Genomic DNA, 27793 nt, shown 5'->3' with positions numbered 1-27793 from the left:
AGAAGGCTCTTGAAAATTGGGTCGCCCACGTCAACATCCAAGATGGCCGCCACCATATATATGTCTGAACCTTGTGAGCGAAATATCTTGAAAAATAAGCGAAGTACCCAACTTCTTCTAATTTGGTGTGTGGGTGTATCTCGGCATAAGGAAGAACGAAATTGTAAATTGGTGTCGCCACGTCAAAATCCAAGATGACTGCCACAATATATATATGTCTGAACATTGTGAGTCAAATATCTTGAAAAATAAGCAAAAGTACCATAACTTCTAATCTGGTGTTTTGGGTGTATCTAGGCACAAGGAAGAAGGCTATTGAAAATTGGGTCGCCACGTCAAAATCCAAGATGGCCGCCGCCATGTATGTCTGAACCTTGTGAGCGGAATATCTTGAAAAATAAGCGAAGTACCAACTTCTAATCTGGTGTGTGGGTGTATCTAGGCATAAGGAAGAACGCTATTGAAAATTGGGACGCCATGTCAAAATCCAAGATGGCCGCCTCCATGTATGTCTGAACCTTGTGAGCGAAACATCATATCGTAGCATGTTTTCTGCGTCTTCCACTTTGTCAACTCACATCACTTCACCGACGGGGGACCTAGGCATAACGCTTGTTTTTCAAGATATTTCGCTCACAAGGTTCAGACATATATATGGTGGCGGCCATCTTTGATTTTGACGTGGCGACACAATTTCCAAAAGCGTTCTTCCTTATGCCGAGATACACCCACACACCAGATTAGAAGTTGGTACTTCGCTTATTTTTCAAGATATTCATCTCACAAGGTTCAGACATACATGGCGGCGGCCATCTTGGATTTTGACGTGGCGACCCAATTTTCAATAGCGTTCTTCCTGATGCCGAGATACACCCACACACCAAATTATAAGTTGGTACTTCGCTTATTTCTCAAGATATTCATCTCACAAGGTTCAGACATACATGGCGGCGGCCATCTTGGATTTTGACGTGGCGACCCAATTTTCAATAGCGTTCTTCCTTGTTCCTAGATACACCCACACACCAGATTTGAAGTTGGTACTTCGCTTATTTTTCAAGATATTTCGCTCACAATTTTCAGACATATATATGGTGGCGGCCATCTTGGATTTTGACGTGGCGCCCCAATTTTCAATAGCGTTCTTCCTTATGCCGAGATACACCGCCACACCAAATTAGAAGTTAGTACTTCGCTTATTTTTCAAGATATTCATCTCACAAAATTCAGACATACATGGCGGCGGCTATCTTGGATTTTGATGTGGCGACCCAATTTTAAAACAGCTTTCTTCCTTGTGCCTAGATACACCTACACACCAGATTAGAAGTTGGTACTTAGCTTATTTTTCAAGATATTCCGGTCACAAGGTTCAGACATATATATGGTGGCGGCCATCTTGGATTTTGACGTGGCGACCCAATTTTCAATAGCTTTCTTCCTTAGGCCGAGATACACCGCCACACCAAATTAGAAGTTGGTACTTCGCTTGTTTTTTCAAGATTCGCTCACAAGGTTCAGACATATATATGGTGGCGGTCATCTTGGATTTTGACGTGGCGACCCAATTTTCAACAGCGTTCTTCCTTAGTCCGGGATACACCCACAAACCAAATTAGAAGTTGGTACTTCGCTTATTTTTCAAGATATTCATCTCACAACATTCAGACATACATGGCATCAGATATACATGGCGGCCGCCATCTTGGATTTTGACGTGGGTTGCACCTACACACCAAATTCGAATGCGGTCCTTCGCTTATGCAAGCACGCACATGCGCACGCCCGCACGCAAACACGCACGCCCGCACGCACGCACACACGGACGGATGGACGGACAGAAGGACGGACGGACACATGGACGGAGGGGAAAACCATAGTCCCCCTTTCGCTCCGCTGTACGACGGGGGACAATAAACGTGAAATTGCAGAGCCAGAATTATTTATTTTATCTGAGAAGCCTAGCGAGGTTTCTTCTTCTTCAGCTTCTCACAACTCTGTCAAATGCGATCGAGTTTTAAAAAAAAAGTCAGAATTTGACCAAATCTGTTTTATTCATTTGTTAATATACCTCAGCTATTGACAAATCTTAAATTAGAATTTTATTTGAGGTGAAAATGACCGCGAGAGATCGTGTCCAACGATGCGTTCAGTCTGTTCATGTGATAAATAAATTAAATCCACACACACTCGAAGGCCTCTTCTTCTTCACGCAATAACAGCTTCGAGCTTCCAGACCGTACATCTAATCATCTTGAAATTTTGCACACTTGTTACTCTTCATGACTTCTACTATAGTATGAAGATTCACGTCGATCAATAAAGCGATTCAAGAGATATCCTTTTTTTTCCTCTTTTTTTCGTTTAATTAACGATATCTGCCAAACCACGTGACCTATAGCAAATTCCAAAAGGACATTTTAGTAGACTGACATGCTGAACAGATCTGTGAAGTTTCCCTTCGATTGGATCAAAAATGAGGGAGGAGCTAGGTTTTAGAGGTTCATGCTTAAAAACATCATAACACTGAAACAATGTGATACATGACGTCATGCTCGCTGACTTTTTTGTTCGTCATGGGTATGCGATTCTGCCTGCAAAGCTTGGCCTCGATCTGTTCAGCCCTTGCAGAGAAAAAGGGGTTGTTGTGCTTTCACGAAAAACAATATGGGGGCCGAACCACGTGACCTGTGATGTCATAGTTACCATTAAAATATTCTCCAGACCGAGTCCCTTCTATGGTGAAAATTTGATCTCAATCGGTCTTATTATTGCAGAGAAAATGTTTTTTAAAGGATATTAAAACTTAAAATGGCAATAGCACTGGGAGACGGCCTGGAAGGACAAAATGGAGCGTTTCTTCTTCTTTCAACAATAAAGACTTATAGCTTCGAGACCGTACATCCAATCATCTCGAAATTTTGCAGACTTGTTCCGCGTGATGAGAGATACATTGTATTAAAAACTCAATTCGATCAATGCAGTGGTTCAAGAGTTAGAAGCTTTTTAGGATTTCCCTTCCATTATTTATTGCGGCCAAACCATGTAACTTATCAAACGGTCTCAAGTAACATTGAAACATCCCCCCATGAGGAACATTTGTGAAAAGTTTCCACTCGATACCTTCACAAATTATGGAGGTGATACCATTTCTAGTTTATGCTTAAAAACGTCATAACTCTGAAACCATGTGATGGATGACATCATGCTCAAAGGCCTTTTTGTTCGGCATGGGTATGCGAATATGCATGCCAAGTTTGGACTCAATCTGTTCAGGCTTTTTGGAGAAAATGGGATTTTAGTGTTTTTTTCAGAATTTTCATGAAAATAAATATGGCGGCCGAACCATGTGACATATGACTTCGAAATTTTTTGTATTCTGCGTTTTTTTTAACTAAACATCTGGGGGAAAAATCTCATTTTCTGGGGAAAAAAATTGTGTTTGATAAATTCTAACCTCTTAACGTTAGCATTTTTAATATACTCAATAAACATGGTTTTTCTTCCCATTGCAGAGTTCTTTAGAATGAGCCATTCCTCAAATCTTTCCATTAAGCCGTTTCAGAGATACAGAGGGGCAAATCTGAAGGTGTTTTACAAGATGGTGCCCATACCACGTGACCTATGATGTCATAGGTAGCAGTAAAAGATTATACGAGACTAGCCAATCATTTGATGAAAATTTCCTGTCAATCCGACCAACGGTTGCTGAGAACATTAATTATGAAGTTTTCGGATGTGCAAAATAGGGTGGAAGAATAATAATAAGAAAAACTCTGGCAGTAATAATAGGTGACTCACCATTTCATCGAGAGTAAACCTAATTACAGAAACTGCCCTTTGACCACTTGATGCAGAAATCTAAGCAGTTCATCTTTTCATCATAATACTGTATATACGTATACCAGGTTTGGTCAAAATCCCATCACTGGTTCACAAGTTGGCCCATTAACATAATTTTGACTTGACATGCCATGTCACCTTTGATTTCTTGACCCAAAATCTAATCAGTTAATCTTTACATCATTATACATACCTGTACCAAGTTTGCCTTAGATCCCTTCAGCCATTCTCAAGTTATAGATCAATTACAGACTTTGACCATTGACCCCAAAATTTAAAGTTAATCTTTACATCATTCTACATACCTGTACCAAGTTTGACTTAGATCACTTCAGCCATTCTCAAGTTATTGACCTATTACAGACTTTGACCTTTGACCCCAAATTCTAATCAGTTAATCTTTACATCATTATACATACCTGAGTAGATGGAAAATGTTTTTTCCTGGACCACCCCTATTTCTCCATGCACTTACATGTAAATTTTTCCCTCACCCTCATTTTCCTTCGTTTTCTCTTATCACCTCTATTCCTACCCATTTGGTCTTTAATGACCTTTTTACCTTTTGGTTTAACTTTTTTAGCATACCCGTATAGTCATAGCAAAAGAAATATCTTCTTTTAAATTCTCTACCAAAACTTTATCTTTTGGCTTAAATAAAAGATAATAATAACCTTCTTTACTCCAACCAGCATTTAACTATTAATAAACTTAAACAACGATCCTACAAATATTTCTTTATGCGTCGGAAATAATTTAATTTTCCTACAACTCTCATCCCCATCTAATAAATTAACAAAGAAGATGTTTGAGTTTGGTTCTTTATCAAGATATTTTAATTGAGCTAAGATAAAATGGTAAACCTCCCTCAATGTTCTTGCTTGAGCACCTCCAGTGCCACACACCATTTTTAAATTAAAGTATATATTTTCCTGACAACCATCAAAGTTTTCTGTCAACTCAAAAATATTTCCATCTTTTTCATTCAACTCACCGGTATTTAAATTAATTCTCTTATTTGTTTAGTGAACTTTTTTACCAGTTGCCTTTTCAATTATACCTATTTGATATTTTTCACATTCATTATGTTTTCCATTTATATACCAAGGTTGATTACACCTCCACTCTTTAGTCTGGTTGATACTTGGTTCTATCATTTATATATTCATAAAAAAAGGTGGCGGTAGCCTGTTAAAATCCCAAACCCCCCTTTTTATCTTATCACTTATATATATTTTAACACTTATAACCATAAGGGAGACTATCATTTCCATTTTCTAAAATATACCTCTTATTCAAAAGCCCCCAAAGCTTTCTTATTCACCTCTTCTGAATATAATTGATGTTTATAACTTCTTATTGAATTAATCTTTCTAAACTCTTCTTTCTTTGTTGTTAAACAATTATAATAAAATGCTTAAAGTTTATTGTTTCTTTAATAACATTTTTCTTTACACCTTTTAACTTCTTATCAGTCTTTTCAACGTTATTCACAATGTATTTATAAGCATAAGCCTTTGACCTCAATCCTATAAATTCACTCACAACATTTCCTCTTAATTCTTCCTTGAACTTTCCAATCACCTTTTTATTTTTGGAAGAGAACAACTCACTCTCTGGACTGTAATTACTAGTATCATAGATATTAATGTCCTTTTTCATGTCTGAATAAACATCATCAGTATTAATTTTCAAAATAAAACTAGCTGTATCCATATAAAGTAGATTAACATCATTTTGATATTTCTTCCTTAAGTTATTGTAAAAGTAATCATACATTAATGACTTTGATAAATCAAGAATTGATGTTCCAATATAAATAGGTTTATCCATTTCAATACTCTCTTTAACGAAATGGATCGCACAAAAGTTCTCAGTAAAGACCTCAGCTCTAATAAAACTCGGTCTATTAATTAATTTTGATGCATGTTCCCAAGATGTTGCAAGTCTAATGTTTTGTCTTTTCCTTACATTCTCCATAGTCTTACCAAAGCCTGCATTATTCATCAATTTATAAAAGTCTTTCTCAAAATCTGTTTTTGAGGCTGTTCTTCTTTGTGTATTAAAATCAATGTACCCCTTTAGCCAATGACTTTGATTGAACTTTAGAACCCTGTGGATCTTCTCTACTCTTAGACTTTCTGATAAATATTGTTGCAAATTTCTTTGGAGTAGAACATAATTTTTCTTGTTATATAATGTAGTAAGTAATTTTTCTGTTGATTCATCTTTTATATCAAATGATTGTTGATAATCACTCAACCATTCTTTCTTTGGACTTTCTTTCTCACAAACATTTGGTAGATTTTTATGTTTATTATGAAGTTCTTCTGGATATTAAAAATCAACCTCAAAATAATAACCGACTTTAGAATCATCCAATTCTTTTTGTGTAGAGATACATACATCTTGCAAAACCTTTTTATGGTCTTTTTCCTTTACCCATTTAAGTTTTCCATAAGGAAGAGCTTGAGACATTGCCCAACCATACAGGTTGTTTGCATCATAGTACATCAAGTAAGAACTCTCTTTCGTTGAATCATAATTTGGAAGATATTTGGTATTTGCTTTTGCATATCTACTCGAGCAGTCTTATGAAATTCCACCTCTTTTAGCCTTTTCAATCATCAAACGCATATCAACATCGGTTATCAAATCCAAATCTTGTTTAGTCATTTTCAGCATCGCGCTCCAAGCCAATCCATGCGCTGTGTAGTAGTGAGCAGGATCCAATCCATATCCAACACAACAAACAGATCTAAATGCCTCAAATACATCAGCCAATAAAAGCACATCAGTTTTGAGATACAAATCATGATACTCACCAAGATTCTTGATGTTGTATTTTTCCCAAACATTTTGTGCATGTACATAATCTTTATCAGATATATGAATATTGTTTAATTTATTATAGAAATTTTCTTTTGAAGGAAGTTGTGTTTCATTGAATCTCTCAAATGAGTCCATATAATCATAGGGGTAAATTCCCTTTTGTGTTAGTAAATCTTTATCTGAAAAATACTCTGAAAGACATGGAAACTCTTTTAGATTTTGAACCAAGTTGGCCAATGGACTTGCCATGAATTTAAATGTATCAAGAAATCTGATATGAGTTATAGGAGATGTATGAATTGTTTTTGTGAATGAAATGTATTTCTGATCCATGTTAGGAATTGCTGAAATGTCTCCACATGTCTTTGAAAGTTCATTAATAAATAGATGCGTATCATAATGAGTGTTGTTTTGAAGAAAGACAGGAATGAAAGAGGGGAGTTTATAATTAATATTACAACTTTGATGAGCCGGATCTCTATATTTACCAGTGAGATGACAATGATCTATAACCTTTAGGCCTTCACCAATTTTCTCCTCACAAATATGACAGACATTGTTTTTTCTAAATTCCCTTTTCTCTTCACTCGTCAAGGACATTGGTTTATTGGTTTCTCTCATTATCTTGGTTAATCGAACACAGTCTTTTTCTAGTCGTTTCACAAACTCCTCTGGGGCATTTGAGCCTCTATACTCCTCTAACTTGTTATATTCATCACCAACGGATGATTTGATATAATAACAAAAACCACAAGGAGTATGTTTTTGATATTTATTTGTGTATGATTCTTTTGGATCTGGAGAAGTAGTATCTATTTTTTCTAGAATACTTTCGAAATCAGCATATATTACAAACGGATGTTTGATCGTTTTCTTTTCATCTTTGAATGTGATCGTTGAGCCTTCTTTAGGCATATTGATTACCGTTGATTTATGATCACCACAATAATTTGAATGTTTATCTAATCTTTCTTGTGTATGGAAGAAGTTAAGACAACGCATACAAATATATATTTTATTTGTTCTTTTACATACTTTTGGTTTTATTAATTTTGTAATATCTTTGATGTATGGATAATGTGAATTTTTCTCTGAATTAAAATATAGGAGATTAATCTGAGTTTGATCTTTTTTACAATTTTCAGAAATCTTTAAAACCAGAACGTTCTTTGTTTCTGTTAGACCATAAACATTAACTGATAAATTATTCATCTTTTCAAATTTAGGAATATCATTTAAAGTCATTGGAAAATTTAGATCTTTTGTATTCAACGTATTCTCATATTTTTTTATAATGAGATACTCTTTCAACATGACTATCCTGTGGATATAGATGTGCTAGAATAGACCAGAGAAAACATTTATTGTCTTTATTTTTGATATTGATAACTGCTTTTCTATTTTTGATAACACTAGGTAAATCAATGTAAGAAGAAGCTTTTAGAGGATCTGATTTAAGAATATGAATGTCAATGAAAATAATTTTTCCTATATTGAATCCACTTCCTGCAATTGAATTATCCACATCTTGTTCTTGTTTAATAAGTTCATCATAGACTCCCGTTGTTTTAAAATCTTGATATGATGATATAAAGTATAGCTCAGTTCTCATGTATGATGTGTCTATAACTCCTCCATCTTTTGACATTTCTAATTTTACTCCCATATATAAAATTTAAGTGGTTTCATTTCTTTTAGTGTTTTTTCAATCAACGTTTGAACAGCAGGTTTAACTATTTCTACTGCATCAACTATAGACTTTGGTTCAGGAAGTTTTTTTTTTTTTTTTTTTTTTTTTTTTTTGTATACAAGATCGAGGCTCGTGAAAGAGCTAACATTAATCACACAAAAAGACAAACCGACACACAAAACACAAAAAACAAGGGGAGCGGCAGACAAGATGGGGAGGGAGGGGGAAGGACACAAACACAACATTTGAGAGCAGGGACATCGGGAGGACTTGGGGGGAGGTGGGAGAGGAATAAAACATATGAACACTGCAATGACTCTGGGGTGAATTACCGGGGGTAGAAAAGATCAAGGTTTTCGATGGGGGAAGATAAGAGATGGTGGTGAACAGCTGTTTTAAAGACCTGGAGGGAAGAGTGGGATTGAAGGGAGTGGGGGAGTTTGTTCCAGAGGCGGGAGAAAAGGGGAAGTTTGAAGTCAAAGACTTATTTTAATATGTCCTTTGAATGCACCATCACAGTTTTTAGTTGTGATAAAATTTGTTAAATGTTGATTTGTTTTAAGATGTCTTTCAAAGCTTTTCTTAAGGATATTTTTATAACAGACATCACAGTGTTTTGTTTCCTTCTGAATAGGAGCTAGTAGGTTAAGTAGATTAAATGTATGCTTATTAGTTTCTAAATGTTTTTTGTGCTATTCATATTTTCATTCACAAACGTTGCAATAATCCATATTTATATAGAAACAATTTAGAGATATTTCAGTGCTTAAAACAAAGTGCCTTTTTTATACTTGTTTCTATGCTTAAAGTAAAGTGCCTTTTTTTTTTTACAGGCTTATAAAATAAAGTGCTTTTACACTTGTGTACAAACCTTAATATTACCATCTATATCTATATACCTTTTTTCACTAGTAGATACTACTGTAATACTTTCTAACATAAAAGTAATTTTTAAATTTTTATTAACTACGATAGATCTAAATGAGAATTCACCGAGAACATTTGCATTTCTCATTTTAATGAGATCAATATTTTTTATGTTATTAAAGAATATAGAGATTTCACCTTGTTTAAGACTAATAGTTTTATCTTCTTTTTCGGTAAGAGTATCAAAGATTTTTTCATCTTTCATTACTTCTTCAAGTTTACGATAGATCTCCATAAACATCGGTGAAACTTTTGTAATAATAACACAAACTGATTGTTTTTCAATGAGAGAAAATGCTCTACCTTCGAATGAGATAAGTGAACTCATATTATCTTTCATTAATAGGTTTAATCCATAAATTTTTATATTTATCTTTGTTCAATTTTACATGAGTGCAATATTCCTCATTTCCCTTTTTTGATGAGGAGATTGATTGAAATTTTGCTTTTGCGTTTTGAAACATTTCTATTTATTACCTAATAAACTTCCGTTTAGTTTAAGTAAAGTTTTACTATCTATATTATAATAGGCTACGGTGATTCTGTCTGTCTGTCTGTCTGTCTGTCTGTCCGTCCGGGGGTGTGGCTTACTCCGTTTGCAGAGTAGCTCCACCCATTCTTGGAGAGGCTTCATGTAAACAAATATCCACCATTTTATTAACTCGAATAGTTTTGAGGCCTGTTTAGTTAGGCCCATGCTGTCTTTCTCTCTCACACAGGTTTATTTCAACTCTAATTCGATATATCATTTCATTTTTAAGTCGCTAACATAGTTTTAGACTCGGTTGAAAAAAAACGGGAAGAGAATCCCATGAAAGTTTCCGTTTATAGAACGAAATGAATTCTCAAAGGCCTGTAAAATAAAGCCCATTCATTGAGTCACCCTCACGATTTTATCTCGAATTCACCATCTGATTTAATTTTTATCGATGGTTTTAAACTCGGTGTCAGAAATAATTGAGAACATACACGTACACACAGGAAAATGCAGAGATATATGTATAAAAATCGCGCTACGATTATACACGAAAATACACCGCCTAAAATAAGTCGGGGAAAATGTCGACATATATTAAAAATTCGCTTTTTCTTTTCCGTTAAGATATATTACCTTTACTTTTGATGACAGTCGTCACAAAAACGACATATATTTCTTCGTTCTTATTTCATTCAACATTATTATCCGGAAGTAAAATATGTTTCAGGAAATTACCGAGAGATATTTCTTCATTTTTTTTTATTAGTTATGTGCACATACACTTTAAATAGGTTTATTTGAAATCGTAAATTTTCACAATGTAATTTACTTGCCATTTGTCATTTGATGATTACGAGACACTTCCTCTTGAGGATCGTGACAATTCATGCATTGCGTGGAAACTTGCATTTCCAAAATGAATGAGACAATCGATGAAGAACGCAGACTTGAACAGGATGCAGCAAGAAAACGAATGAGATGGGTGAACGAGTCCGTTGAGATACTCGTGTTAAAACCTACGGTGGTATTGTATGACCATGCATTCTGGCCTTTCAGGGTCAGGATGCATGTGTTTTGAATGACCATGTGCTTCAGCCTTGGGGTTGAAGTGCATGTGTAATGTTAATGGGACAGTCTTGATAGACAGTGTGCCTTGGCCGTGGGGTCAAGGTGCACGTCCAAGGCTGTTTAAATGTTTGATTTTTTACCTTTTTTTTAAAATAAAAAAGGCAGGCCACGGACTGGCCTCAAAAAGTCGACGAACGTCAATGCAAACTTGAACATGATGCAGCAAGAAAAAGAACGAAATGGGAGAAAAACTAGAGAAACGAGACGGGAAAAAGCCGATTGGAGAGGAGAGTGAGGAGCGATTCGAGAGGCGAGTGAGGAGCGATTGGAGAGGTGAGTGAGGAGCGATTGGAGAGGCGAGTGAGGTGTGATTGGAGAGGCGAGTGAGGTGCGATTGGAGAGGCGAGTGAGGTGCAATTGGAGAGGAGTGTGAGGAGGTATTGGAGAGGAGTGTGAGGAGGTATTGGAGAGGAGTGTGAGGAGGTATTGGAGAGGAGTGTGAGGTTGTATTGGAGAGGAGTGTGAGGAGGTATTGGAGAGGAGTGTGAGGGGGTATTTGAGAGGATTGTGAGGATGTTTTGGAGAGGAGTGTGAGGATGTATTGGAGAGGGGTGTGAGGAGGTATTGGAAAGGGGTTGGAGAGGAGCGAGGGGTTGTAGAGTGAGGGCCGATTGGAGAGGCGAGTGAGGAGCGATTGGAGAGTAGAGTGACGAGCAATTGGAGAGGAGAGTGAGGCACGATTGGAGAGGAGAGTGAGGCACGATTGGAGGGGAGTATGAGGGATTGGAGAGGAGAGTGAGGGATTGGAGAGGAGTGTGAGGGATTGGAGAGGAGTGTGAGGGATTGTGAGTGTGAGGGATATTTAGAGAGGAGAGAGGGGTTGGGGAGGAGAGAGGGGTTGGAGAGGAGAGAGGGGTTGGAGAGGATCGAGGGGTTGGAGAGGAGCGAGGGATTGGAGAGGAGCGGGGGGTTGGAGAGGAGCAGGGGGTTGGAGAGGAGCATGGGGTTGGAGAGGAGCGGGGGGTTGGAGAGGAGCGAGTGGTTGGAGATTGAGGAGCGAGGGGTTGGAGAGGAGTGAGGGGTTGTAGAGGAGCAAGGGATTGGAGAGTGAGGAGCGATTGGAGAGGCAAGTGAGGAGCGATTGGAGAGTCGAGTGAGGAGTGATTGGAGAGGCGAGTGAGGAGCGATTGGAGAGGGGAGTGCGGGGAAATCGGAGAGGCAAGTGAGGCGCAATTGGAGGGGAGTGTGAGGAGTTATTGGAGAGGAGTGTGAGGAGGTATTGGAGAGGAGTGTGAGGGGTTGGAGGGGAGCGAGGGGTTGGAAGGAGCGAGGGGTTGGAGAGGGGCTAGGGGTTGGAGAGGAGCGAGGGGTTGGAGAGTGAGGGCCAATTGGAGAGGTGGGTGAGGGCCAATTGGAGAGGAGAGTGAGGAGCAATTGGAGAGGCGAGGAAGGAGCGATTGGAGAGGCGAGTGAGGCACGATTGGAGGGGAGTATGAGGGATTGGAGAGGAGTGTGAGGTATTGGAGGAGAGTGTGAGGGATTGGAGGGGAGTGTGAGGGATTGGAGGGGAGTGTGAGGGGTTGGAGAGGAGTGTGAGGGATTGGAGAGGAGTGTGAGGGGTTGGAGAGGAGTGTGAGGGAGTATTGGAGAGGAGTGTGAGGAGGTATTGGAGGGCAGTGTGAGGAGGTATTGGAGGGCAGTGTGAGGAGGAGTGGGATTGGAGAGGCGTGAGGGTGGAGAGAGTAGAGTGTCAGGTGGAGAGGAGTGAGGGGTCATATATTATGTGAAATAAATAAATTGTGTTCATTACACCATTTCTGGATCTGATGAATTGCCAGTAACCATTTTGTAAAATTTAATGTGCAGCATCTAAATCAAGATGTCCAAATGTCACACACGTCCATGCCCATGGGATTCCCACGGGTGACCCCAATAGTATAAATATGATAAGTTCTGAAGGATATTTAGAATTTCCAGACTCTCCATATGATAAATTAGAGAATTGTCCAGCTTGTGATAGAGTGGGATTAAATACAGAGTCAAAAGCGCATAAATAATGTTTATTCTGTGATTATCTTTTAATTAATGATAATAAAAAAAAAAATATATATATATATAACTCTTTTAAATTAGAACCAAAAATGAATTACTTTGCAAGATTAATAAGAGAGATGAATGTTAAGCATTATTATGATAATACACCATTTCTTACAAGGGAAGAGACTATTCGTATTGAGGAAATGAATAAGGGTTTAATGATATTTATTATTCAAAATAATTTTAAAGGAAATGTTAATGCAAGACACTATATAAATAAAATAATGGATTATTTTGAAATTAAATCTGAACTCAGGATAAAATATAGAGTTTCTAAAAAAGCTCAAAAAATGTTAGATCTCCTTTTTTCAAAATATATAAATGAATGATTTTTTACCCGTTTGGGAAAATAAGATAAAATTTAATAACCATAAAAATCTTCCAAATTCATTGAGATGTCTTATAGTTGGTTCAAGCGGATGCGGAAAAACCTGTTTGCTTTTAAAGATGCTCCTTAATCCTAATTTTTTAGATTATGATGATTTAATAATTTTTACGAAATCAAGTTTTCAACCCGAGTATCAACTACTCTCACAGGGTTTTAATGCGGGTCTTAAAAAGGAAGACATTATCGGTTTATTTAAACTTCAAAACAAACTAAATGATTACAATATTGAAGATATAATACAATTATTTTGTGCTACACAGAAAACAAAGAAATCACAACCTATTACTTGTATTCTCAGTGATAATATGGATGATATACCTTCACCTCAAGATTTAGATAAATCAAAAAAGAATCTTGTTATCTTTGATGATTATATTAATGAGAGAAACCAAACAGTAATGGATAGCTACTACACAGGAGGGAGAGACATTCTTCTTGTAATTGTATTTATCTGTCAGTCATATTTTCAACTCCCTCGGCGCTCAATAAGAAACAATGCTAATACAGACTTGGCATTTAATATGGAATTTTTTTTTCTTGACTTGGGTTTACTTTCTTAACTCAGTATATCAATCTGGTGAGTTTCTTTTACACTTTGGTGATTTATTTGTTAAAAGAACCATGTCACTGATTGTCTGTCGCAGCAAGTCAACAACAGGATTATATCACAGGTGGCGTGGCAAAATGTACGGACAGGTGCATTTGATGATTGGCTTCACAGTCGGGTATACAAGGGTTGTCGCGTTCTGTATTAGTGGAAAACAACTGCTGCACGTCTCCAAAAGTTATTGCCGCTTCCTCTGGAGATGGTCCGTCAACTCGACAATGCTGTTTGTCATGGAGTGGTGGCTTTACGAAATTACCGCATGAAAGAGCGTGTTATTGCTCGGCAGTATGGCATCACTCAAGGTCAGGTGTCAAAGATCCTGAAACGAAATGCTCAGAGGGGTGTCCCTACTCCAATACCGAGGCCAGGACGTCCCCACAGAACCACAAGGAGGGATGACCGCTAGCTGCACCGGTTAGTCCGAAATGGCCATACCAAGTCAGCTAATCGGCTTAGGGCTGAGTGGCAGCAACGGACAAATGTGCCTGTATCCAGAAGGCTAGTCAACCAACGACTGGTTCAAGCAGGCTATCGTTCCAGGCATCCCCTGAGAAAGCCACGCCTGACCAGACAACACCGCCAGCGCCGATTGCAGTGGGCCAGAGAGCACCGTCATTGGCAGCCAGGACACTGGAATCACGTGATCTTCAGTGACAAGTCTAGATTTCTGGTCTATCGTCAAGATGGCCGTTTCCGAGTGCGCAGACAAGTGCATGAAGCCTACAAGAAAGATTGTATAGTGCCAAGAGTCCAAGCTGGAGGTGGTGGGGTGACCGTTTGGGCTGCTTTTCATGGAGGGGGCAAAACTGACCTGGTTGTTCTGAATGGAAACCTGAACCAGTTCAAATACAGGGCCATTCTGGAAGAAACATTGCTTCCATTTGCTCGTGCAGCCTTTCGAGGAAACTTTGTCTTCCAAGATGACAATGTACGGCCTCATCGTGCTCGCATGATCCAACACTTTCTTGCTGACCGTGGTGTAGAGCATATGGAGTGGCCTGCCATGTCCCCGGATGTGAATCCGATAGAGAACTTGTGGGCAGAATTAACGCGTCAAATCGACCACTTGGACCAGCAGCCGACCTCTGTGCGTGAATTGCAGCAGGCTATTGTCACTGCATGGCGAGGGATTCCTGTCCAAACCCTGGCAAATCTCGTGAGCAGCATGCCTCAACGTGTATGTGCTCTCCTGAATGCTCGTGGGGGTTACATGAAGTACTGAACTGTAATTTTACTGTCAGTAATCCCAGTCGTAATTTAACTTTTGTTTTTGTTAAAAAAAAATTGGGCTAATGTGCAAAATAAAGAGATACTTCTTTGTAAACATACAGAAGTTTAACACAGTACTGTCCATGAATTGAGTTCGATATCAGTTTACATCACTTTAAAGGATCAATTTATTTGTTTTGAAATGTTAAATGTGGTTTTTGTTTCTTTTGAAGGTCACATTAACAAAATCTAGAATAATTTCAACATAATTCCAATGAACTTTTGGTTCTAAGACATCTTGAAAAGTAAGTTCACCCCCACAAAAAAAATATTCCATATTAAATGCCAAGTCTGTACTTTTATTTTATTTAAGTTAAATTCAATAGATACAAATAATTTTTGGAGAGATAATTGTTCTACGTTATGTAGTAAGAAGGAATTTGAAAATTATATGAAGCATACGACTGGAAGATATAAATATGTTATTGTAAAACAAGATGAGATATTAAAGGATGTGTTTTTATTTTAAAGATAATTGCATATATAAATGACAACAATTATTATTAATCTGGTGGGTAAATCTGCTTCTGGAAAAAACTTTCATAAAACTAGGTTCTTGAATAGTAAAAATGAAAAGATTGCAAGTTTTATTAAAAAACATCCCGTGATTCGTAATGTATCTACAACAACGAGAACCATGCGACCTGGAGAAGTAGAAGGTGAAGATTATTACTTTATGTCAATGGAGGAACATATGCGATTGAAGAATGAAGGTCAAATATTTGAGGAGGTCTCTCTTGGTTCGACAAAATATTCACATTGTAAGAGTGAGTTAAATAAACTAAAATCTAATGGTCTTGGGATTTTAGAAACTAATCCTGAAGGAATGAGACAAATTATGAAACATTTGCGTGGTGATGGAGTTAAGATTTTATCATTTGGTTTTGATATCGATGAGACTCAACGCAAACGTATGAAAAGCAGAGATACAAGTATTAGTGAAGAAGAAATAACAACTCGTATTAATGCTAATAAAGAATTTGATGAAATATTTGAAGAAAAGGATTTATTTCAACACATCTATTATTATGACGAAAAAAAGGAAAATTTCCCCATTAATCTTTACAATTCAGTAAATGATATTTTTCAATAAATAAATACAGAAAATGAATACCGAAGAAAGAGCAAGAAAGTTTAAGGAACATCAAGAGTTGGTTTCAAAAGTTGTAAAGCAACAGGAAGACATAAAGAAGAAAAGGAGACAGAAACTGACGGGTGAAGAAGCATTTGAAAGAAAACAAGAGAAATTTTTTAGACCACTTTTAAAAACTCAACAAATGATTTCACTTGCAGTTCCCACGATATAATTTACTCCGAAAAAACTTCAAATGCTCAAAGATTTTCGTCAAATGACAGAGCAAGAACTTGGAGAAATAGAATATGATGATGAAGGATTATTTCGGAAACTTGAGGAGGTAAATCAACCCCCTAATTATGTTGTGCAGGCTCTTCAAAATAATGAATATTTAACGAATTCAAAAACCATAGCAGGTCTCATTCCAACAGAAGAACAAGCAGTATTCATTCTTGTTGTAGAAAAGGTATTGATACATAATGATCAATTCATGTTTTTGAGTTTAACTCAACCAAATGTTGAATTAACTCCAAGATTAATGTTTCTTCTCACAAAAGATGGATATACTAATTCAAAATATTTTGAGGAACTGCTTGATATGGAAAATGCGTAAGATAAGGTATATATTGATTTACTAAACTCACTTGATTATGGAGTTTCTGATGCTGGTAAAAGTAAGAAGAATGAGAAGGAGAAACATATTATTGATGCTTTAAGTAAGCTTGGTTCAGGTGTTAATTTTCTTCCAAATGATCCATCACAATTAGTTAATAGGCTATTATTGCTGTTAGGTAGTAAGAAGGCTGGAAACAACAATTGTTTAAATGAAGCATCCGCCATTTTAGATCAGTTGATGAACATGAAAATAATTAATAAATGTCAATACAAAGATATTTTATTACATATTAAATAAGAATGAGAAGCCTAGTTCTTAGTTTTAATTTCACGACAAGTGATTACACAGCCTAATTCCCCTACCCCACAAAAGAATATGAGGCATCTTTATTGTCAATGGAAACTTATAATACCTTGTTTAATATCACAGAGAAAATCAACAAGTTTAGTTATAATTCAGGAAGTGGATATAAAAATATAACAGTTTCACCCAGAGCTTACGAGATTTCTCAAATATCTTCTGAAGTCTCTCACCTTATAAAAGAACAAGGTGATGAAGCAAAAAATATTGTAATAGATATTCAAAAACACACTTCAAAATCAACTATTAAACTTAAAAATAATTATAAAGTTGATTTTATGATTAAAAATTCGTTCAGAGAGCTATTGGGTTTCTCTTCAAAAAAGATTGAAACTAACGGGACGTTTTACAGTGATAATGTTATTCAAATATCCTCCGGTATAAATTCAGTATTAATTCATTGTGATTTGATTGATGGTGCTTATAACGATGGAATAAGAACAAATACAATATTTTCATTCAGTGCATACTCAACCCCGATTGGTTATAAATTCAATATGGAACCAAAAAATCTTGTCTATTTACCTGCGTCAGGAAAAACCATATACAGAGTAAATTTTAGGATAACCGATCAAGATAATCGGATGATTTCTTTCAATGAAGAAATTATATCCATCAGAATTCACCGAAGTGAAGTTTTACAATAAATAAATAATGGTTATTGTGAGGAAACACGAGTTGGGAAAATATAAAATAATTACGAAAGATGGGATTGGAGAGGGCATGTTCCTTTCACCATACTATAAGGGTGAAGGTATGTTTCTTGGTAGAGGATACTATAAACCTAAGAGACAACGAGGTGTAGGACATCAATTTAGAAATAAAGGAGATGGGATAATTGATACTCTAATGGGTATTTGTTCAACCATTCTTAAACATAAAGACCTAATTGGTTAAACTGCTTCTGCCGTGGGCTCAGTTGTGGGTGCTATAAAGAGTATAAAAGATGCTCAAAAGGAGTCTCATAAATTACAAGCAATCAAAGAAATTAAAAAAGGCAAAACTCAACTATCTTCACAAGAAACACAAAAAATCATTCAAATACTTGGGTCAGGGTTTCAACGATTTTAATGCTATATAAATACAAGTATGGAAGCGATTGATAGTACCTATGATTTGGATGATACGATTATCATTTCAAACTCCACTAAAAAGGAAGACTATTTTAAGGTAAATGCTATAAACAGGAACAGACTGGAATTCAAATGGAACAAAATGTTTTGAAATAAATAATCAACAAACTTACTTGAATCTAGCTGATAGTTTCTTGTTGTGTAAATTTAAAATCACTAAGACTGCGAATAACACTAATGCTACACTCGTAAATGATTTCTTCTGAAAAATGTTTGATAGTGTCCGTTTGTATATTGGAACACAAGAGGGTGAAGTGGTTGATTATGTCTCTGCTGCATCTGAAATGATGAAATTTACACTATATTCGTTTAGTGATAGAATGGGTAAGGGAGCTGTTGAAGGTTTTATTCCTGATCTGTCAATGGGAACAAATGCAGACCCTGGTTATAGTCAAAGGAAGGCAATGTATCATGATGAAACAAAAGCAGAGAATAGTTTTACCGTAGCAGTTCCCCTTAAAGGTATATTTGGATTTTGTGATTATGATAAAGTTTTGTATGGGCTTAAAATTAGATTTCAACTACAAAGGAATGATAATGTAAATAGGTTGCTTTTTGGGGTTGAAAATGCTTTTGGTGAAAATAATAAATTTGTTATTAATGATTTGTGTTGGTATATTAGTGAATATACTCCTAATCTTAAAACAGAAGAGATGTTGAATAGAAGACTTAACTCAAAGAAACCGCTAAATGTATCATACCTTAAACGAAGATGCCAACACGTTAAACTGGAACACACTACCAACACTTGGAATTTAGGTGTTCTTCAAGGAAAGCCATGATACCTATGGCTCATTTTGAAGAAACCAGATGGAGATGAAGGTACTGATAAGAATAATGCGCTGAGTGATAATGCTAAGGTGAAACAACTTCGGGTTTCTCTTGATGGCACATTTTATCCGCGAGATAGATTGGAAATTGATTGGGAAAAAAATGATTATGCGGAAGCCTACAAGTCTTACCAAAAGGTGTGTGAAAGCAACGGTAATAATGAACCTATTTTGGATATGGTTGCGTTTCAAAAACTTTATACAATCTACGCAATTGTCCTGAGTTCTCAAAAGGAAACTATAAAGTCTAATGGAGTGGATACTTCTCTATGCATTGAAAAAGGAGAGAATGAAGAAGTTGATGCATATTGTTTGTTTTTGGAAGAAACAGCATTGCAGATTAATACAGATAATGGTGTTATGATTAATATCACATCGATTTTTTCTCATAAATAAATGAGTAGGAAAGAAGAAACTGGGGTACATGTTAATCAAATCAATCTTAATAAATTAACATCTTGTATTCAAAATCAAAAGCCTTGTATTATTAATGTTAATACAATTGAAAGAAAAGGAGCAGTAAGAATTGATGTTTTACTCACAAGAGAGCAGGTGAAAACACTAAATGATTTTGGATCACTTAGAATTAAAATGACAAAACCTATGTTAAAGAAATATTCAACAAGGGAAACGAGTGGAGGATTTCTCCCGTTTCTAATTCCTTTATTTGCTGGTTTAAGTGCAGTGGGAGCATTGACTGGTGGTATTTCGGCAGCGGTAAAAACTGCTTACGAAAGGAAGGCACAACTAAAAGCTCAAAAAGAATTGGAAAGACATAACAAGGAGTTGGAGAAACAAATTAGTGGAAGTGGTGTAATTATGGATTTTGCTCAAAAACTTGAAAGCCTACCTGATAAAGCTAGATTGTTGGTTGGAGATATGCTTTCTTCTATTGCTCAAGCGGGTGTTAAACTAACTAAACGGGGTAATGGATTGTATCTTTCTCATAAATAAATGGAACAGTGGTTTAAACAATTTGGAAAGAATACAACGTCAAATGTAGAACTTGCTAAGTATTGTAAAAAATTAAAATTGATAATGTGGTAATCTGTATAAGAGATGAATTAACAAAGTTGTCCAAGCATACAAAGAATATTATTATGAATTTAGACACACAGAATGGTTCTCATTGGGTTTGTATTCATAATAGTCAGGATAAATATTATTTTGATAGTTATGGTATGCCACCACCTGTTGAAGTAATACAATTCTTACAGAATGGTGTTTATCAAACATTTCAAGTTCAAGAAATTAATTCTAAATGTTGTGGTCAATTATGTTTATATGTATTATTTCAACTCTACAATAATAAAAATTTTTATGATGTTATTTTTAATCTAATATAAATGACTTATGTTGGAAAAGATGGTTCTATCTTTGGAGAATCCCCTCAGGATATTGATTTATCAAATTATTTTACAAAGGCACAGGCTGAACGACAAAAATATAGTATAAGTAAAAATATTAATATGAAGAATACTTATAAATTAATCAATTATCCGGGTCCTACTGACGTGAATGACTTGGTGAGATTAAGTGATTTATCGCAATATATATCCCTAAAGAAAAAAGCACGTTTTGTTGAACAAGTAAAATTTACAACCACAACACCTGGTTATCCAGACCATACACCTTTCCTAATTAAATTTAACTATCTGCTTACAATTGAATTTTATGAAGAAGGACATATAGTTAATATGCGAATAGATACATGGGGGTATGATATGCTTGATTTAGGGTATAATTGGTTTTTTTCAATAAACTTAGAAGACCGACATGATTTTAATCAGTCTCATAAAGAAGAATATTATCTGCTTGGTGAGGATAAGGAGTTATGTGGAAGTACAATTTGCAAACAACAAATACATGAGTTAGGAAATAAATAAAAAATATGATAACATAGCGATGGTTTTTTCTTTATTTTTTTTTCATGATTATTTTTATTTTTTTTGTATACAGAATCGAGGCTCGTGAAAGAGCTAACATTTATCACACAAACAAATCAAACAGACAAACAAAATATATAAAAAGGGGAGCGGTAGACAAGATGGGGAGAGAAGGGGAAGCACACCAACACAACATTTGAGAGCAGGGACAACGGGAAATGTGTGGGGGTGAGGGCTTCGGGAGAGGAAGCGTGGGAAGGGGTGGGAGAAGTATAAAACACAAGGACACCAAGGACTCCTAGGAAAGTAGTTGGTATTTCAAAAAAGTGGATTTGGGGTGAAATTAGTGGGGGTAGAAAAGATCAAGGTTTTGGATGGGGGAAGATAAGAGATGGTGGTGAACAGCTGTTTTGAAGACCTGGAGGGAGGAGTGGGATTGAAGAGAGTGAGGGAGTTTGTTCCAGAGGTGGGAGAAAAGAGGAATGAAGGAGTGAAGGTAAGCAGAGAGTCTTGATTTTGGCAGTTTAACCATAAGAGGGTTGCAGGCAGATCTTGTGCGACCTGTAGGAATATTTGGGGGACAGAGCCCAGAGAGAGCTGGGGGGGCAAGGCCGGAGAGGACCGGTAGAAGATGGAAAGACCACCAACCTGCCTGCGGTGAGTGAGTGAAAGGCCCTCGGAGTTAGCTTCATCGCGGGAGATTCCAATGATTCTGAACGCTTTGGTTTCAACAGTGTGAAGACGAGCTAGGTGTAAGGCAGGAGCACCAGCCCAGAGGGGAGAGCAGTATTCCATTGAGGTGCAGATGAAAGCCTTGTATGTGGTGAGGAGCTCAGGTGTGCCAAGAAAGGACTTCGCACGACGGAGGATGCCCAGTCGCCGACTGGCTTTGGAGGCCAGATTTGAAATGTGGTTTTCCCAGGAAAGATCATGGCAGATAGTGAGACCCAAAAGCTTGAGTGACAGAACTTCTTGGAGAGGATTATTCAGAAAGTGGATGGGAGGGTTGTCCAGTCGGTCTTTTCGGAGAGACCTCGTAAGAGTGTGAGATTTGTCAGGATTGAAAGACATGTTCCACTTGTTTGCCCAGTCTGTGATTTTGTCCAGGTCTGCAGAGAGTGAGGAGGCTGCAGACTGCCGATCTGATGGATAAGGAATGGAGCGATAGAGAGTAGAGTCATCAGCAAAGAGATAGAGAGGATTTTCAAGAGAGTCATAGAGATCATTGATGAAGACCAGAAAAAGCACAGTGCCCAGAACACTGCCTTGGGGAACTCCAGCCTGAATAGGAAGAGGTGATGAGAGAAACCCATTCAGGGCCACACGTTGACTACGACTAGAGAGGAAGTCCGCCAGCCATGCGTGGAGAATTCCATGGATACCAAAGGATGAGAGTTTGGTGAGCAGAGCTAGGAGACAGACGGTATCGAAGGCACGTGATATGTGAAGGGAGACAGCTCTGATTTCCTGTTTGGCATTGAGGACCTCCATCCATTGTGGAGACAGCAGAAGCAAAATGTCCAGAGGAGAATGACCTGGTCCGAATCCAAATTGATGATCAGAGATCAAGCCATTGGAGAAGAGGAAGGATTTGATATCCGAAGCAATGATGGATTCCATGACTTTGCTGATAATTGGGAGTAGGCTGATTGGTCTTTAGTTGCAAGGATCTGTTTTTGCACATCTTTTGTGTAAAGCGGTAATGCTTCCTGATTTCCAAGATGCTGGCAGGTGAGCTTGAGCAAAAGAGAGGGTGAAGAGTACAGAGAGAGGGTGAGATAGAGCGGGAGAGCAGGATTTTAGGACCCGTGGTCTGATGCCGTCTGGTCCAGTTGCAGAATCAGAGTCGAGGTTTGACAAAAACTTCTCCACCTTGTCAGGAGAGGACACAGAGTCCAGATGCAGTTGGGTTCGACTGGGTAAGGTGGGAACAGAGAGAGATGGGTTTGGGAACCAAGATTTTGAGGCAAACACCGAGTTGAGGCATTGGGCTTTGTCGCGTGCGGTGTCAACTGTATGGCCATTTGAGGTAAGGGAGGGGATGGACGGGGAACAAACACCAGAAACGGATTTGACCAGATGCCACCAGGATTTGGAGGAAGGAGACAGCTTTGAGAGTTCATTCTTGAGTGTGGAGAGATAGTGCTTCATGGCACTCCTGAGGGTAGACACACACTTGTTCCGAGCTTGGTGGAAGGAACTAAGATTGCCTTCAGTTGGATTTGCCTTCCAAGAGGCAAAGGGAAGTTGTTTCAGGGCAACTGCCTCACCACAAGATTCAGTGTACCATGGACGGGAGGAACGGTAAGACAACTGAAGACGAGATGGGATAAATCTGTGCATGAGAGAGAGCAGTTTGCTTTGGAAGAATACCCAGGAAGAATTGATGTCAGAGGCAGTAGAGATGGGAGACCAGTCCAGATGATTGATGGCTGCTTGCAGACCGTGCCAGTCAGCCTGAGTGAAATGCCAGACTCGTCGGCGCTGAGGAGGCTCTTTGAGAATGGCCAGAGAGATGTCCACTTTAACATGCACATGATCAGAAGAACTGATTGTAGCAGAAGAAGACCAGCAGACATTTGCAGGGACGTTTGTCATAACCAAGTCTAGAAGATAAGATACTCCATTGACTGAGATCCGGGTCAGGAAATTGACAGATTGTGTCAGTCCCAATGAGGCGCAGAAGTCCTTTGCTGAGGTGCCATGGCTGGTGAGAGAGGAACCCACACCCAGCCAGCTGGCATGATGACATTTGAAGTCGCCACATCTGAGGAAGAGAGAGTTTGGATGAGTTGATAGAAGTTTGTCCATGTTGTCAGACAGCAAAATGTAAATGGAGTGATCACTGTTTGGAGGACGGTACAGAACACATATGAACAAAAGGTGAGAGTGGAGAGGAAGCCGTAGCCAGAGGTATTCCTGTGGGTGGGGTGGAGAGAGGGCAGTGCAAAGAGAGTGAGGAAGATAGTTTTTGATAAAGATAGTAACCCCACACCAGGACGAGACTCAGGTCTATCATACCGGAGGAGGGAGTAACCAGGAAGAGATATTAAGGAATCAGAGACATCTTGAAGGATGAAAGTTTCTGTTAAGCAGATCAAGTCTGGATTGTCAGAAGCAACCTGAATGGAGAGATCAATCAGGTTTGAGCAAAGGCCCCGGATGTTTGAGGTCCATACCGTTAGTGAGGAGAGAGGGGGAGCATCGGGTGCAGGACAGGGGAGGGGAGGGGTAGGGTCAGATGAAGGGTGAGAGGGGGATGTAGGAAGAGCAGTTGATAGTGTGTCAGAGATTACAGAAGAGTTACAAGAAAGGAAAGGATGAGGAGGACGAAAGGTTTGATGGTGATGGGATGAGGCACAGTGAGGGGTTGTTTGAGAGGGGTGGGGCAGAGGAAAGTAGAAGGCTTTTTGGGGAGGTGGAGGTATGAGATAGAAAGGAGATGAAGTGGGGAGGAGTCAGCTTTGAGGAGGGGGGATGGGGGAGAATTGGAGAGGGATGGTAGGGTGGATAATTTGAAGGGGAGGGGTTGGGAGGGAGTTTTGAAGGGGAGGGGCGAGGGGGAGTTTAGGAGGGGAGGGGGTAAGGGGGGAGTTTCGGAGTGGAAGGGCAAGGGGGGAGATTTGGAGGGGAGGGGCAAGGTGGGAGTTTAGAAAGTGGATGATTAATGAAAGACGAACATTTATAACAAATTGGGTTCATTGTGATTTTCAAGTTAGCGATCCGTTTAAGAACAATGGAGGAGGGGTGGAATGAATGTGAATTTAGAGCATGGAGTGAGGAAGAATTATAAGAGATTGAATTTTTTTTGAAGTGGAATGAGTTGAAGAGGAAATTGAAAAAAAGCCTTTTAAATAGGAAGAAAAACAGCGTGTTGTAATATACCACTGAATAAAACACTGCATGGGGAAAGTTTAAACATATTTAAACAGAACCGTGAAGAACAATCTTATATTCACAAAAATACAAATGGGGAGAGGGCCGAGAGGGACAACCACGAGTCATGTGAACAGGGCAAAAGGTGGAAGGCAAGTAGATAATGGGGGCGGGGCGAGACAGTGCACGTGGACAGAAGCACACGAAACAGCGCACGTGGAGAAAAGGAAATAAATGTTGTTGTTTTTTGTTCTTTGTCTTTGGGGAAGTTCAGGGGAGAAGGGAAAAATCTTAGAACCAAGCAAAAACAGCGAAGGCAGGAACTTAAGTGAACAAACTTCGACGGGGGAAATCTCAGCTACAAGGCCGCACATGCGGGGCAAACAGAAACGATTCATCTATGAAAGATTAACACAGAGAATCTTCCTGGGGACACACCGTATGTACACACACCGTAAGATAAATGCAGTTTCGACAAAAATATAATTGTGAACAATTACTTAACTTTGAAAACGTGGAGAATGTGTCCAGCTTCGAAAAACCGTGCCGTCGCCGGCAAGATCTCGCGAGATCTCCAATCATTGCGATCGGTGCAGCCGTTTTTGCGGTACCCGGGACAATAACGTTCGGTGGGAATCCAAACCAGAAAATGCTGGAGACCAAAGCTGAAATTGGGAAAACAATATAGCCCATTTTACTCCAGGGGGTCCCAGGATTACCCACCCAAAATTTTGTTGCAATCAGTTCAGCCTTTTTTGCGGTACCTGGGAATGGACAGATGGACAGACAGACAGACGGTCGGGCATTTGGTGAATTATAGTAAGATATACTGTTTGTATAAGAGACATCTTTCCTCTTACCAATTTATTTTCCTTCTCCCACACTCTTTTGCCCTCTTTCCTTTCTTCATTTCTCACTCTTATCATCCATTTTCTTCCTTTTCTCAATTTTGTTGTCTCATCATTTACCTCCCTCCACCACTCTTCACTCCTCATCATCATTAATTTATAGATCTCCTCTCATAGAGAATGCAATGCAGTATAACAAAGGATGCGTGCTGTTCTTATTCAAAGTTTTTTTTTGTCATTTTTGTTTTCGTGCAGATCGCTTATAATAAGCAGAAAAATGAGAAGAAATCAAAGTTTATTTGGTGCTCCTGGAGAATCCTGGTCATCCTTATGTTCCTCACTATTGGCATTCAATATGTTGCCGTGAAGTCCATCAGGAGTTATCGATTCGAAAATTGTTACGTTTCGAGTGGGACAGGCGACTGTTCACCGAACGATGGTCAGGTATCTCACTGGTTCGGTTGCCCATGCCCCGATCCTAGCAACAACCAGCCAACAGAGGAAAGTGCTTCCCGTAAGCATATTCTGATTCTCGCGACGACACGATCGGGCTCCTCATTCCTCGGGCAATTTTTCAACCAAAATCCCGATATATTTTATCTGTATGAGCCGCTCTACCACATCGAGACGTTTTTTGGGTCAATGGCTGGTCCTATAGGAAGCACGTTAAACAATAAAGTTCTGGTGGGGGCATTCCGTGACTTGCTTCGGAATGTTTTTGACTGTGAACTGCACTCCCTTGAGCCCTACATGAAGCCTTTTCCTCAGCATCACCAGACAAAGTATCTTTTCAGGAGAGCTGCGAGTACAGCCTTATGCTCACCACCCCTTTGTCCTGCCGAAAATGCTAAAGACGAATCGGTGTGCTTTAAAAGGTGCAGTAATCTCAACCTGACACTCGCCGCTGAAGTGTGCCAGAAGCGTGCACACGTGGTGCTCAAAACCGTTCGCTTCAACAACGTAGCTGACCTTCGTTTCTTGGCCGAAGACTCACGTCTCGATCTCAAAGTAATCCACCTGGTTCGAGATCCCCGTGCAGTGCTTTCTTCACAAATGGCTGCTTTTCAGTCATTCAAAGACTACAAGACATGGAAAAAAAATGGAGCCATGCCTCCACACACCGACACATCGCTCGCTACATCAATGTGCAAAACCTTTCTTCCGGCAATGCACCTGGGTTTGAAACCACCTGCCTGGTTAAGTGGACGTTATATGCTTGTACGATATGAAGATCTGGCTCGAGAGCCATTGGAGAAGGCCCGAGAGATATACCAATTTGTAGGGCTGCCATTGAAGCCTATTATTACGAATTGGATTGTATTCAACACCCATGGGACTGACAAGACTCGGTGGCACCCTGTGTACTCGACACATCGTGACTCAGCGAAATCTGCTGAAAATTGGCGCCTTTCGATGGATTATAACATTGTTCAGTTCCTGCAGAATGCTTGCCATGAGACATTTGCTGAGTTGGGATATCGGTCTGTCAGCTCTCTTGAAGAGCTGAGGAACATCAACACCACTCTGGTGGAGGAGCGCAACTTTACATATTTCACTTAGACAAAATGTTTGGAGGAATAAAAGCTTTATTGTGGAGTATGTGATGTAAATAGTGCGGTGCAAAGGTATGAGTCTACTTAAAATGATGCCAAGCTTTCTCAAATCACAATTTTAAACACCAATTTGTCATAATATTGAAAATATGTATCAATATTGTTTAATTTATGATCGCTATTATTGACTGACACTTTGGCTTAACATAATAACTGAAGGGTGAACATATTTGAGAGAAATATAAAATTTATGTGAGGAGTCTGATTATGCTCTGGAGTGCAGTTTTGAGAAAAGATTAACTCAAACATAATCCATAAATTAATGAAATCAATCCCAAATGGAGTTCAGGCAGTTCTCTTGGCAAAAGGGGGTCACACTGAGTAATAATTATTGATGATATTTAAAGACAGATTTGG

General features: G+C 38.4%; 1 protein-coding gene across 1 annotated transcript in view; it reads left to right on the top strand.

The window, feature by feature from the left end:
* The window catches only part of LOC137423091 (carbohydrate sulfotransferase 1-like), a 73145-nt gene extending 45352 nt beyond the window's left edge, over nt 1-27793 (top strand). The window contains exon 2 of the mRNA XM_078770505.1: nt 26079-27793. Within this exon, the coding sequence (XP_078626631.1) occupies nt 26079-27383 (1305 nt within the window). The 3' untranslated portion in view covers nt 27384-27793. The remainder of the gene's footprint in view (nt 1-26078) is intronic.

The sequence above is a fragment of the Myxine glutinosa genome, chromosome 1, assembly GCF_964187855.1.
Source record: "Myxine glutinosa chromosome 1, kmMyxGlut1.1, whole genome shotgun sequence".
NCBI lineage: Eukaryota > Metazoa > Chordata > Myxini > Myxiniformes > Myxinidae > Myxine > Myxine glutinosa.
Note: the sequence above shows the minus strand (reverse complement) of the source record. Positions and strands in the feature narration are given on the sequence as shown.